The sequence below is a fragment of the Diadema antillarum genome, unplaced genomic scaffold (assembly GCF_040938485.1).
Source record: "Diadema antillarum isolate AM-2024a unplaced genomic scaffold, OU_Dant_1.0 scf00000091, whole genome shotgun sequence".
NCBI lineage: Eukaryota > Metazoa > Echinodermata > Echinoidea > Diadematoida > Diadematidae > Diadema > Diadema antillarum.
Genome location: NW_027270980.1, coordinates 2,271,421 through 2,283,604, shown reverse-complemented (window position 1 = coordinate 2,283,604; position 12,184 = coordinate 2,271,421). Strand labels below are relative to the sequence as shown.

General features: G+C 35.8%; 1 protein-coding gene across 2 annotated transcripts; it reads right to left on the bottom strand.

Annotated features, from left to right (window-relative positions):
- Positions 1-5,633: 5,633 nt before the first annotated feature.
- LOC139718195 (ataxin-3-like) lies at positions 5,634-11,920 on the bottom strand. 2 transcript variants are annotated; one of them, XM_071629675.1, is made up of 7 exons: positions 11,687-11,920; positions 10,849-10,964; positions 10,247-10,377; positions 9,570-9,724; positions 8,443-8,724; positions 7,308-7,386; positions 5,634-6,741 (listed from the first exon to the last, which is right to left on the bottom strand). In XM_071629675.1, the coding sequence occupies exons 2-7, from the start codon at positions 10,894-10,896 to the stop codon at positions 6,438-6,440; spliced, it is 999 nt and encodes a 332-aa protein (XP_071485776.1). In that variant the 5' UTR covers positions 10,897-10,964; positions 11,687-11,920; the 3' UTR covers positions 5,634-6,437. The 2 variants fall into 2 exon arrangements, with proteins under 2 accessions (XP_071485776.1, XP_071485777.1); XM_071629676.1 differs by lacking the exon at positions 11,687-11,920 and having other exon boundaries at positions 10,849-11,013.
- Between the last annotated feature and the right edge of the window lie 264 nt (positions 11,921-12,184).

Here is a 12,184-nt window from a genome sequence, read left to right as displayed (position 1 = left end):
TTCAAATTCGCCAGCACTGGCCGAAAAGGGTATTTCAGTCATTCAATTTCGCGTATGGGCAATCAAATTCCAAACATGTTCACTCAAATTAACGTCATGTTATTTCTTTTTTGAAAAGGTGAGAACATTTAAACATGTATTTCTGTGTGACTTTTTGATTCATCCACGCACTTTTAAGCAGTAAAAGTATCATATTTTTTGACCCTATATAACTCGAGTTTGTTGTTCTGTAATGCCCCTTTTCTTTCATATATGTCATTTTAGGCCTACATGTACCAATACTACAGATTAACGTCATCTTCTTACAGTCATTACAGCACAAGTTAGATACAGACGTATTTCTCAAGAAGACAGAAAAAGAATTACAGGAACATTTGATGATCATAACCTTGACCTCCTAGAACTGGCCGACACACTCGAATAAAGCGCTCAACGGCCAGATAAGTTTTGGCCATATGCACTATCTTCGGACTGGAAGACTCAATAAGCACATTGAAGAAAAAAAAAACTGTTGCCAAAATCTCTAAAATGAATATGAAAATAGGAAATGTAAAGACGCTTGCAAAACAATAACTATGTTGAAAAAAAAAAGAAAGAAAGAACCAAAGCATAAACATGCGTGCTAAATTGACTGCAAAAGATGTTAAATTGGATGCCCCAAAATGAATTCGAATGAACGAGTGCAGCATGTCCATGATCACGTGACTATATCATTCTAAATTGAATGAATGGTGCTTGTTTTACGAATTTCAATTGAAAAAGGGTTAATTAGAATGAGGCTAAAGGTGATTTGAATGCTCAAAAATGAATTTGAATGAAGAGCTCATGAAATTGAAATATCGAATGTGTCATCTACGCTAAATTTTGCTAAATTGAATGCAGCAATTAGGAATTGGACTGACAAAAGTGGGAAATTGGCCTGGAAAACCTATACTACAATGCACGCGCTGCAGGATATACATGTACATGGAAGCAATGAGTTAAAATGTGATGACGCCTTGATGAAACAAACAAAAAGACAAATAAGCAATGAACCAATGAAGACTTTGGAAAGGCAGGAATCATATATACGTATATACATATATATATATATATATATATGCGTATGTATATATATATATATATATACGTATAATATATACATGTATATATATATATATACGTATAATATATACATGTATATATATATATATATATACGTATAATATATACATGTATATATATATATATACGTGTATATATATACATATATCTTAACGTTTACATTCTATTTGTCACTTTGATTACTGTACAAAACTGTACAAAAGTCTGGGATTTAGAATATCTTAATGTCTTTTATGCATGTGTGTGTGAAGGGTGGTAGGGATGGTATAGTATTGGTGTAGATGACGATTGGGCTTTTAACTTATCTGCAAGATATGAAGAAACCACTTATGAAATAATACAGAGCATACCATTCTAAGAGGAATTCAAAGTTTATTGGATGAAATTCGGTTTTGTAATAGCTGGGACATTAAAAAAAGTAAAACAAAAGCGATCTTTTATATTTCATAAGACGTTTCTCATTATCTCACCAAACAATGTTAGAAACCTGAAGTTAGGTCTCAGCCAAAACTATACGATTCTTTTTAACAATACAATGTATACAATGAAAGGAAGAAATTTTTGTTTGGCTTGTCGTTAGTGATGATTTTTTGGCCATACAATTTGTTTACTGCTGTGTCTGCAAAATTGTTTGAAAAGGAATAATTCATATATCTGCACATTTTCATCAATGAAATCATGCACTAATCCTTTTGACAGCAAAATTATCATTAATGTTTAGATTGGTAGCAGATGTAAATTTGGATGGGAGGGGAGTTATGGATTGTATAATACATTCTATTAACATTGTTTATTGTATTCTTTGACATGAGATGTTACAATTTGTATATTTGTTTGGTACATGTATACATTGAAGTGGAATGTATCATATAAGTATATCAATGAATGAAATTCAAGATTAAGTAGAAAAAAAAGAAATCAAAACAGAAATATTCATGAAGTTAACCATACCAAGAAGGAAGGAGACATCATGAAATTTTCTGGTTGCACTTTGGCCTTCATTTGCATTCTTCTGCAATTCCATTCAATTCCAACAAGTGATACAAGAAACAACACCAACTTGTCGATAGACAAACAAATAAAAAGCACATTTAGATTCAGTGACCCCAAGGCACTGGACACAAGTGATAGTCTGAATTTATAATTATTTTTTTAACATTGTCTGCACATTATAGTGAGATATCACTTTAGCCTGCTCAATTTGACTTGAATTCAGTAAACAGGATAAAGTCAGAATCGTCGAAGTATCATATGTGACCACCCAGCTCAAAACCCACAAAAAGTAGGCCAAAATAAATTTCCACTCTCTACATAGATTGAAAGAGTATACCAGCTCTAAGGTTTATAATGATATACTGTATAAAGTGTAAAAATTTTACCATCCTAACCAATTCAAAAAGTGGTTGAAATTAGAGAGAGTTAGGAGATGCAGTTTCATAGAAAAGGGAGAAAGAGGATTTAAAGATTAGGGTCACCCAGGCATGCTGTGCAGGAGTATCAGTGTAAACATGCATGTTCTATTTTACAGTGAAAGCAGCACCTGTCCACAAAAATATGGTCCAGAAAAACTGTTAGTATCTTGATTTCGGTTTTTTTTTCAGCTGCCAAATTTTGACATAGGGTAAAAAAATAATGCTCTCCTAGGTAAGTCAAACTTTAAAAAAAATGAGTCTGTCAACCCAAACAACCTGTTTTGGTCCATCACAGAGAATCCTAATATGGTACTTTTTTGTTGGTTTTAAGCTGGGCAGTCATACATAAGTGAGACACAAAGTAAAACCATACTTAGTTATGGAATTTTACATGTTTAACACATTTTCACAAAATGATGAAACACTGCTGCAGTGCTATTGGTCCCAATCACAGCATTTAAATGTGATGAGGTGATGTCATTTCCTCTTAAATCTGTCACTGTCATGCACACAAATCTTCACTAAATATCTCTTTTTTTTTAAACTACTTATCAGGTAAATTTTTTTTTTTAAAGATGTCTCACTAGATTTCTCTGCCATCATATCATTGAAGAGTTGAAATAACCTCGCAATGACTTGGCGGTTGTCTTTGTATTGTCACTGGCCACATGATAACTTGCTTGTTTTTTACACAGGTTTGTTTTCTTTTCTATTTCGATTGTTCGTATTGTTGTTTTCTTTACAGCGGGGGAGTTTTAAGGAAAATGGTAGAATAATCAAATAAAACCTCTTAATTTTTTTCACATCCCATCACCATGAACCTTCCAACCATTTTGGTTAAAACTCGATTTCATTCTGTTACTAAATTCAACTTGAACAAAAAGGTGCATTACACTCTATTCTGTGGTGATTGAATACAAGGCTAGGCTGACAAAAGAGGTTCATTCTCCTGTACAAGTATTGATCACAGCCTGTTATTATAATGTGCACTTCCTTTATCTTTACTGCATCAAACAATCAGTAAACCTTAGAAACACCTGTATGTTTAATGGTGCACTGTGCATGAAAGGTATGACAACTCCATGAACAGCTGCTGGGACCACTTTGCCGAGTGTTTCATGAGATGAACGCTTCACTTTGAAGAGCAAATTCTCCACATAGCTTTGCAGCTGCATGTGTGGGTTGGCTTGTTGTTGCTGTTTTCAATCTTTACTTCTTGAGATTTCTCAAATGCAAGTAAAAAGCAAAAGATCAATTCAGACTTCTTTATGATCAAATACCAAATTTAGTGCTTACCACCATTACTGTAATGATGTCAAAATACATGGCATGTTTACCATACTACCTATGACTTTTCATGATTGATAGTCCAAAAACTGTGCACAAAGGAAACACACTTTAAAACCAATCCAGCTTTAAATAACTGCTAAGACTTCATTCAGCCTTGACGCTACACGGGAGTGATCAAACTACAATTCACTTCTGGATTGAAATGTATGTAAAGGACTTACAAGTGTATGTTTGACAGGACACGGTTCTCAGAACAGCATTATTTCAATTTGAATAATTTCTTCCTGTCCATAATTAATCATCCTATAGAAACGTTGATATATTATAGTCATATACACCTAAAATTGGTCATTTATTTCTTCAAAGAGGGCCAAAAGCAAAATTTCCCAACTTTGGTGTTAAAAAAACAGACAAACAAACAAACAAACAATCAAATAAACAACAACAACAACAAAAATGCTTGGCATTGCAAAGTCAAAACACATTATCCTGGACAACTCTAATCTTCAGTTCATCACTTTGTGTCGGGGACTGCAGCAAACGTGCACATATTTATGGTGCCATTAAGTACTTTAGTGTAAATGCCTCTTAACCTTTGACCCCCCCCCCCCCCCCCTTCACCTTACAAAGAAAAAAAAATAATGATAATAAGGATAAGATAATGTCTGGTTATACTTATTTTAATTATACAGTTATGAACATCAGGCTGCATGTAGTACAATGGCCAAGATAGACATGTCACACTGTCTAGTAGAGCTACCAATCCTTGGTCAGATTCCCTTTAAAATGAGAAAAGCAAGTGCCTAAAATGGTTTATGCTTTTTCCGTGTTGGCTGGTGATGCATCCTTACAGTTTTATGTGCATCGCATCAATACTAAGAGATACAATAATTGGACAGGAGTTGTGGTTTACTTGCCATTCTGAACACAATCCTGAAACACACACACACACACACACACACACACACACACACACACACACACACACACAGTCTTAATATCAATTACTGACAGCCAGGGACTGGATGGCAGAGATTGGTCAACAAGTAGGTTCTGATAGATTCAAATCACAATAATTGTGAAGCAATGGTAAAGATTGAGTGCTCCATCAAATCCAGTAAACTCAACAATAGTTTTGGCAATTTTAAAAAAAAAGTCTTAACACTGCTCCCTTCTTCCACTTTTGCGACAGTACTAGAGTTTGCATTTGAAAGACTGAGAAAAATATTTGTGAGAGTATGATAATGTCACTGCAAGATTTCAGTAATGATCCATTATTAAGTATATACATACACATAGGTGCATTCCTGTAACAAGCAATGCTTCATAGTTTTTAATGATGCCTTGTATAAAAAGGAGAGATAATGGCTGTGAACTTTTTTTTGAGAAACTGCAAGTATCTTGAAAACTAACAGTAAACGAATAAACAAATAAATACACAAATAAATGAATGAATAAATAAATAAATACATAAATACACTGATTAATCAATTGATTAATGTATACATATGTATGCATCTACCTGCCAAACATCATATTTCCTTCACAACCAGATGAGAGAAAGTATCATGTAACAAAAAAGGCTTAAGTTTGAGCAAATTACTGCAAAAGGTGGATCTTTTTGCAAAATTTTTCGTGCTCAGCAGGGCAAGATGAATTTTGTGTGTTTCTAATTCCGCGGTATCAGGACATTAATTACTGAAACTATGGCACGCAAAAATATTTGCATACTCCTATTTTTGTGCTAGGTTCTGGTTGCACAAAATGCACAAAAATTTCCACTTTTACAGTACTTACAAATGCAGAATAATGGCAACTGTCCTACACTTTCCAATCTATCATGACACTTTGTGTAAACTGATTTCAGTATGCTTCCCACAATGCCACTGCAATACATCTTGACATATCAATGACTTGAAATATTTATTAAAAAAAAGGAAAAAGGAAAAAAGTATGTTTTACTTGTATGAGAGAACAGAGAACAGTGCTGTATATTAAAGCCTGGTTTTGTTTTTAGTTTTTTTTATGGTAGGGCATAGTTCTTCACGTATGTTTCCAGACATGATCACTTTTTTCACTTGCTTCTCCTTCACATGAATTAAGAGCTTGCACATGTTATGTTTTTGTGATGCTTTTCCTGCACTAGTTATACCCGTCTGTGCAGCAGCGAACTATTTGATTAGCTTTATTTTGAATTATCCTACGCAGGGACACCTCACCTGAATTATCTGCTTTCTGCTTTTGCACAACAGGTACAAAATCAAACAAAACAAAACAAAAACTAATCGATGGACACTCTTAGAGAGGCCATGCACACTAAAGGAGAATTTCATAAATCTCTTTCTCTCACATACACAATCTCTCACTCTCAACTTCATTTCCCTTCGCTCTCCTCTTTCTCTCTTATAATCTTTCCCTATCTCTGTCTCTCTCAAGAAAAGGAGAAACTACCAGAAAGAATTGCATCAATGCTGGAAGATTTCCATCGACCTAACAGATCATTCGCAATCACTAAACAGATTGCTTTTAAAAAAAAACATACAGACAGATGAACTAACACACAAACAAACAAACAAACAAACACAGAGGAAGTGAAGCTAAAATGTCAGATTCTGTGTCCATGCAAACTCTTCACGTCTTCTGCTCCACAGATTCCATGGACATTTTAATTGCAGCCTCCAACATGGCAGACTCTGTTAAATCTTCATCCTCCCCTGCCGTTGAGTCAAGGGCAGTGTTTTCGACCATGTCCGTCCTAGTGCCTGGCACACAAGACTGCTCGGCCGCCTTGGCCGAGCTGTTGGTGTTGCCTTGCAGTCTTTCACTGGGGCAGTCTTTGGCAGCTGAAGAACACTGCAATGTTGGGGTGACTCTTGACTCGGCAGCCTGGGTTTGACCTGACGATGACCCCTGTGAAGGCTGTGATGTCGCTTGTCTGCAATGGAGGATGCAAGAAGGTAAATACATCTGACCATTCAATGGGTGACAGCAAGGATTGGGTACGTGGAGTCAATTCTACCAACATAAATCACACAAACTCCAAAAGAAATCTAATGGATCCTACCTCTCAAACTACCGATATGAAGTACATGTATTTGCTACTATAGAAAAAATGTCAAAACTTAAATGCACTTTTCTAATTATTTAACACTTTCTTCTTCAAATTAGAACAACATTTGAGCTAAATTCCAACTGACATACGATTTGATTTCATTTGGTATATCATATAACGTTTCACTGCAAGGTTGGACATAAATTGCTGTCTACTTTTGAAGAAACTTATCTTTTGAAAAAAAAAAATGCATTTTGAGAATCCTATTCACACTGAAACAAAAACAAAAAAAATAGGAATATAAATCAATTGCAATCTTGCAGAGATTTCACTAATTTTGTTGTTGTTTGGCCATAGTTTGGCTTTGCTTTGCTTGTTTACTCTCATCAAATACAAGAATGAATAGTTAAGTCTATGTATCTGTTCACTCATTTCTAAAATAAAGTTACCTGTTAAAGTATGCCTCTCTTCTCCTCCTCACTTCGTCAATATCAACAGGCGTCTCACTGGTGGCAGCAACTTGGGTTCCTGCTCCATCAAAGTCGATGGAAATATAAACCAACAAATGAGTCAAATCCCATTTTGTTTGTGAAATTCACTGGAAGAGTGTGAATGGGTACGAAACAGCACTGCCACACAGCTACCCCCATACAAGGAAGTACAGTGCTGCAAATTTGTTAAGGCAAGTAAAAATTTCATGCAGATATACATAATGTCTTATCTATCAGTTTAATGCAATGCACTTGTTTCCATGGCTGGGGTGGCAATGCAATGACTGAACAAACATAATTATGCTTAAAAGTTATTGCATGAATTGTTTGTGTGTGTGTGCATGTGCGTATGTGTGAATAATCAAAGTCCCATTTCATCAACTAAAAAAAAAACATAGATAAATGAACTAAATGAAAACAAAAGTGAGAAACCTGGCAAAAGTTCAGCATGTTTAAGGGGAATTTACCCCAGATAGTGTGTGCATTTGCAGAATGCAGAAATATTAGAAGCACACATCAGTGAAGTTCAAGGAAAATTGGACAATCTGTTCAAAAGTTATGAATTTTCAAGTTTTGATTGATTTCATGTGCAGTCAATGCTTCATAACACTACAACAATTTGTGATGTAACAAAAGGGCAACAGCATGAAGAAAACATGTTTGATGTTCATTTTTGTAGAATTACAAATGAGCACCTGACTCAACTCTTTCACAAGGCACAGGGATTAATGTTACCCATAACGTATGTCAGCAACAAGTTGAAGGAATGTGTAGTTGCCATGAAAAATTGAATTTAAGGGATTCTCTTTATATTTTCTTCATATCATCATGTTTCCGTGACATTAAAATCTGCTGTGAAGCAGGTTGGACAGTATCGATTTTCAGTCAAACGAGTTGAAAAGTCCTTAACTTTACACAGAAAACTGAAGAGGATCATTTCTGTTCAAAATGACTTAAATATTCACATTCACTCCAGCATCGCCTAACCGCATCATCTACCTTGCTTGCATAAAAACTCACTAGCCAGCACAATCAATAAGTATTGCACCATCAAAAACATTCTTCCTGATCCAATTTCACATGTTTTAATCACCTTGTAAACTCAATTGGATTGCCTCTTGTAGAGTGTTCTCTTCTTCCTCCTTTCTGGTGAGGGAGTTCCTGCTGGCAGCCAGCGCCCTCTGCAGGTCATCTTGGGTCACACCCACACCAGTGGACGAGGAAGTGGAAGATGTTGTCCTGCCACCAGACGACGAAGATTGCTCCTGGTCTGTTAGTAGCTTTGGTCTTTCTGTCTGGACGGCTGGAATGAGGGCCAGCAGCTGGTCTGCCTCGCATTCAGGCAGCTTGCCACGAACCACAAATATTGAGTACCCTTTGAAAAAGCATAGACAACAGAGCATATATATATTGGGACCAGCAAAATAGTGCCATTGCCAGAACACACACTTTACCAATCAGTCATTTCGGGTGAACTGTTATTGTCTTATTGTACAAAGCAATGGCATCCACACAACCTTTCATTTATCTAGTTTTGTTTTGTGTTTTGTTTGTATTGTATTGTATTGTATTGTATTGTATTGTATTGTTTTGTTTTGTTTTGTTTTTGTTGTTGCTTTGTTCTGTTTTGTTTTTTGCTTTCAAACACATGCCAATGAAACATCTACAACAAAGCTATCATTTCTGTGAGGAGAAAACCAAGAACTAATTAATGGCGGAATGGAAGTTATCGATCATATAAATCCTGTGCACGACTTCTTGCACTTTAATGATCATTGAATGCTCAATGCTTATTGGTTCTTGATTATTGGGTCCACTGCATCAATCATAATAAAGCATCCGCTGCATGCACGCATACAGCTATATCATTACAAATGCACACAAGGTGGTTGCGCCTAGAAACATACAGGGGCCAGCAAATGCTCTATGTTACATCAATTGCATTGTATGATGTATCATTACAGAGCGTCAACATGGCAAAGGACAGCACAAATGTCATTCTTTTGTGGAATCGGTAGGAATTTCAGAGATAAAAAATAAATGTGATATATGTTTGTGATTGGTTTATGTCACACGGCAGAGACAAAGTCCTTGTCAATCGATACCCTTTACAACAGTGCCTGAGTTGCTGCGGTGAATTTATGATTGCATTTGGGACATCAACATGAAGTGTCTTTCTATGTATGAAGAGGCTATGGTGTATCACAAAGTGCCAATTACCATCCCGCTGCAGTTGTGCTAGAAACATGCTCAGGTAGGTGTCTGATATGAGCTCTGGACCAGTCAGAAGAGAGTTGAGGTTGAACCACTGGTGGCCCAGTTTCCGGATTGTCAGCCAGTGCTCACGGAAGTTACATATAAATGCCAATTCCCTCCTGTGTTGAGAGAGAGAGAAGTAGAGGTAAAGAGCTGCAGGGTCACACTTTTATTTATGTTTATGTTCTGTTGCTAAAAAAAACCAAAACAAAATAAAACAAAACAAAACAAAAAACATCAAAAAACATCAGAATGTCAACAGTCTAGTGCTTACCGGGTATACACCATCTGGCAAAACCATTTCAATGAATCTTACACAGCACATCATCTATTTATCCAAAATGTTTGTTGACAGTATGCATGTTTTTACATAAAAAAGCACAAATGATAGCAATATCCATTTCAAAACATAACATCTACAAAAATCAAAATAGAATTGTCTTGGTACAATCTATACATTTTGAATGGAGGGATCACAAAAAGCACACAAGAGGCTTGTTGGAAATGATCCCCTACAAACAAAAAAAACATCAGCAATTTGAAAACTAATATCAAATTACATGCATTAATCATTGCCTTCATTTTTAAAACACAATCACACGTCTGCCTTGCACTTGAAATAATATACAACCCAAACCTACCCAGGGTGGTCAAAAGCACCACCTGCCTCTGAGCTACCTATTGGGACAAGGCCGAGCTCCCATACAGACAGTGCACGGCTGATCACCTGAACAGAGAAAAAGCCACTGTCATCCATGTTGGCCGATGGTTGCTGCAAGATACACACAAACCCCAAAAGGTAAGACAAGAAATTGAAGACCAATCATCCATATCGTAACAAAGAAATGACAACAGTAACAAATTGACCACTTCTTATCATCGGATATCACATTAACAAAACCATGGAAAGTTGCCAGGACTGAAATATATATATCATTCATTTACTCAAAACATTCTATGTACTGTTGACAGTTATTGACAAAACTGATGACATGAATTGCAATGCATATGTCAAAGTTATATCTAAATGCAACATTTAGCCAGTATGACCCTAGAAAATTTTACTTAGTATTCTATCTCTGAATGGGTTTGCCCAAGTTTAATGCAAGATGGGAGCACAATCATGAATATACCTCCCACTCACCATCGGGGAAAAAAAAAGTGTTGTTACTCTCTTTGGAAAGTGTGTAATGATTCAAAATTTAGAATAAAATGAAAATCAATGCGAAATATAAAAACTCACTTGAAGAAATCTGAGGTACTCCGGTGAATTGACATCCCCCTCCGCCATCCTGTCTTTTTCTGCATCATCAAGATCCTGGGCAATGGAGGCCAAATCAACTGCTGAAAAGTATGGACCTGGACGAGCATTATATAGCCAAAAAAGAAAAGGATATCGTAGTCACAATTCTAAATGTAAGACATTCAAAAATAAAAAATCCATGTATTATGAACCCACTAGTTGATTAACAATATCATTGTCATCATGGTAATTATCATTGATATTATTATTCTGGGTAGTAGTAGTAATACTATAAGCATTCGTAGTAGGAGAAAAAGAAGTATTTGTAACAGACAAAATTAAGCTTTTCATTTGTATGTAACAATAGATATTCTATTTCATATAAATCTAAGCTTGTTGGCTTGGACCACTGCAGTCCCAGATTGCAAGAACAAAAACAAAACAAAACAAACAAACAAAGTAACATTAACAACCCACATTTGGTGAGCACCTTATGTTTTACCAGATACAGGGAAATACCATGTTGATAAAACAAGCTAAACAATATATCGTCGCTGGGGTGACAAGACCTTGTATCTGCAATTTTGGTGAAAATGACTTTTTTGGATTAATGGTAAAATAATGGGTTATGTGATGTCCGGGCCAAATCCCAACTGACTTACTCCAAGAATGAAGTCACCACGGCATGTGAAAGGAAAGTTTATCCCATTCACTGCTATTGCCTTGGCCGCCATGTTTTATGGCTCTCCTGAACATTTGACATTTTGTAGATACGAGGTCTTGTCACCCCAGCGACGATATATATTTTTTCCAAATAAATATCAACAGCAAATCTCACCTTGCAACAGGGAGTTCAAACAGTGCTGGGCACATAGTGATCCCTCTTGCTGTTCAGTGATAAAGAAAAATTTAAATGTAATGATGATGACGTTGTATATAGGATTGTGATGTGTATATATATGCGCCCTTTTATATTGTGACGTATTAAGCTTTATGAATGTTACAATGAGTTACTATGTTGCGCGAAATTGTTATACGTTATGTTGCTTTGTTAGCAAGGCACAACAACAATAAAAAATAACATTTAGCTTTGTTTGAAAAAGAAAGAAAAGAGTTGAAGGAGAACCAGATTGGTGACAAAACCATAACAGCAACTTGTCTGAAAATACATCTTGATTTGAGTCGATTAATTGTGATTAAACAACCGTCCATGCATCCATCAAAGCTTCATTGAGTCACTTAGTGTGTGAATGTGTGTATAGCGTGATCCCTCATAACAAGCTTACAACAATAAGTATTGTAAATGCAAATGCTAAAGAGACATAAAAGATATTCC

Excerpts from the sequence above, each read along its gene's own strand:
- LOC139718195 (XM_071629675.1), bottom strand. The coding sequence starts at position 10,896 with ATGGCGGAGGGGGATGTCAATTCACCGGAGTACCTCAGATTTCTTCAA. Across the intron at positions 10,378-10,848 it reads AGTACCTCAGATTTCTTCAA|CAACCATCGGCCAACATGGA; the intron begins GTGAGTTTTTAT and ends TGTATCTTGCAG. Across the intron at positions 9,725-10,246 it reads GGTGCTTTTGACCACCCTGG|GAGGGAATTGGCATTTATAT; the intron begins GTAGGTTTGGGT and ends CTCTCAACACAG.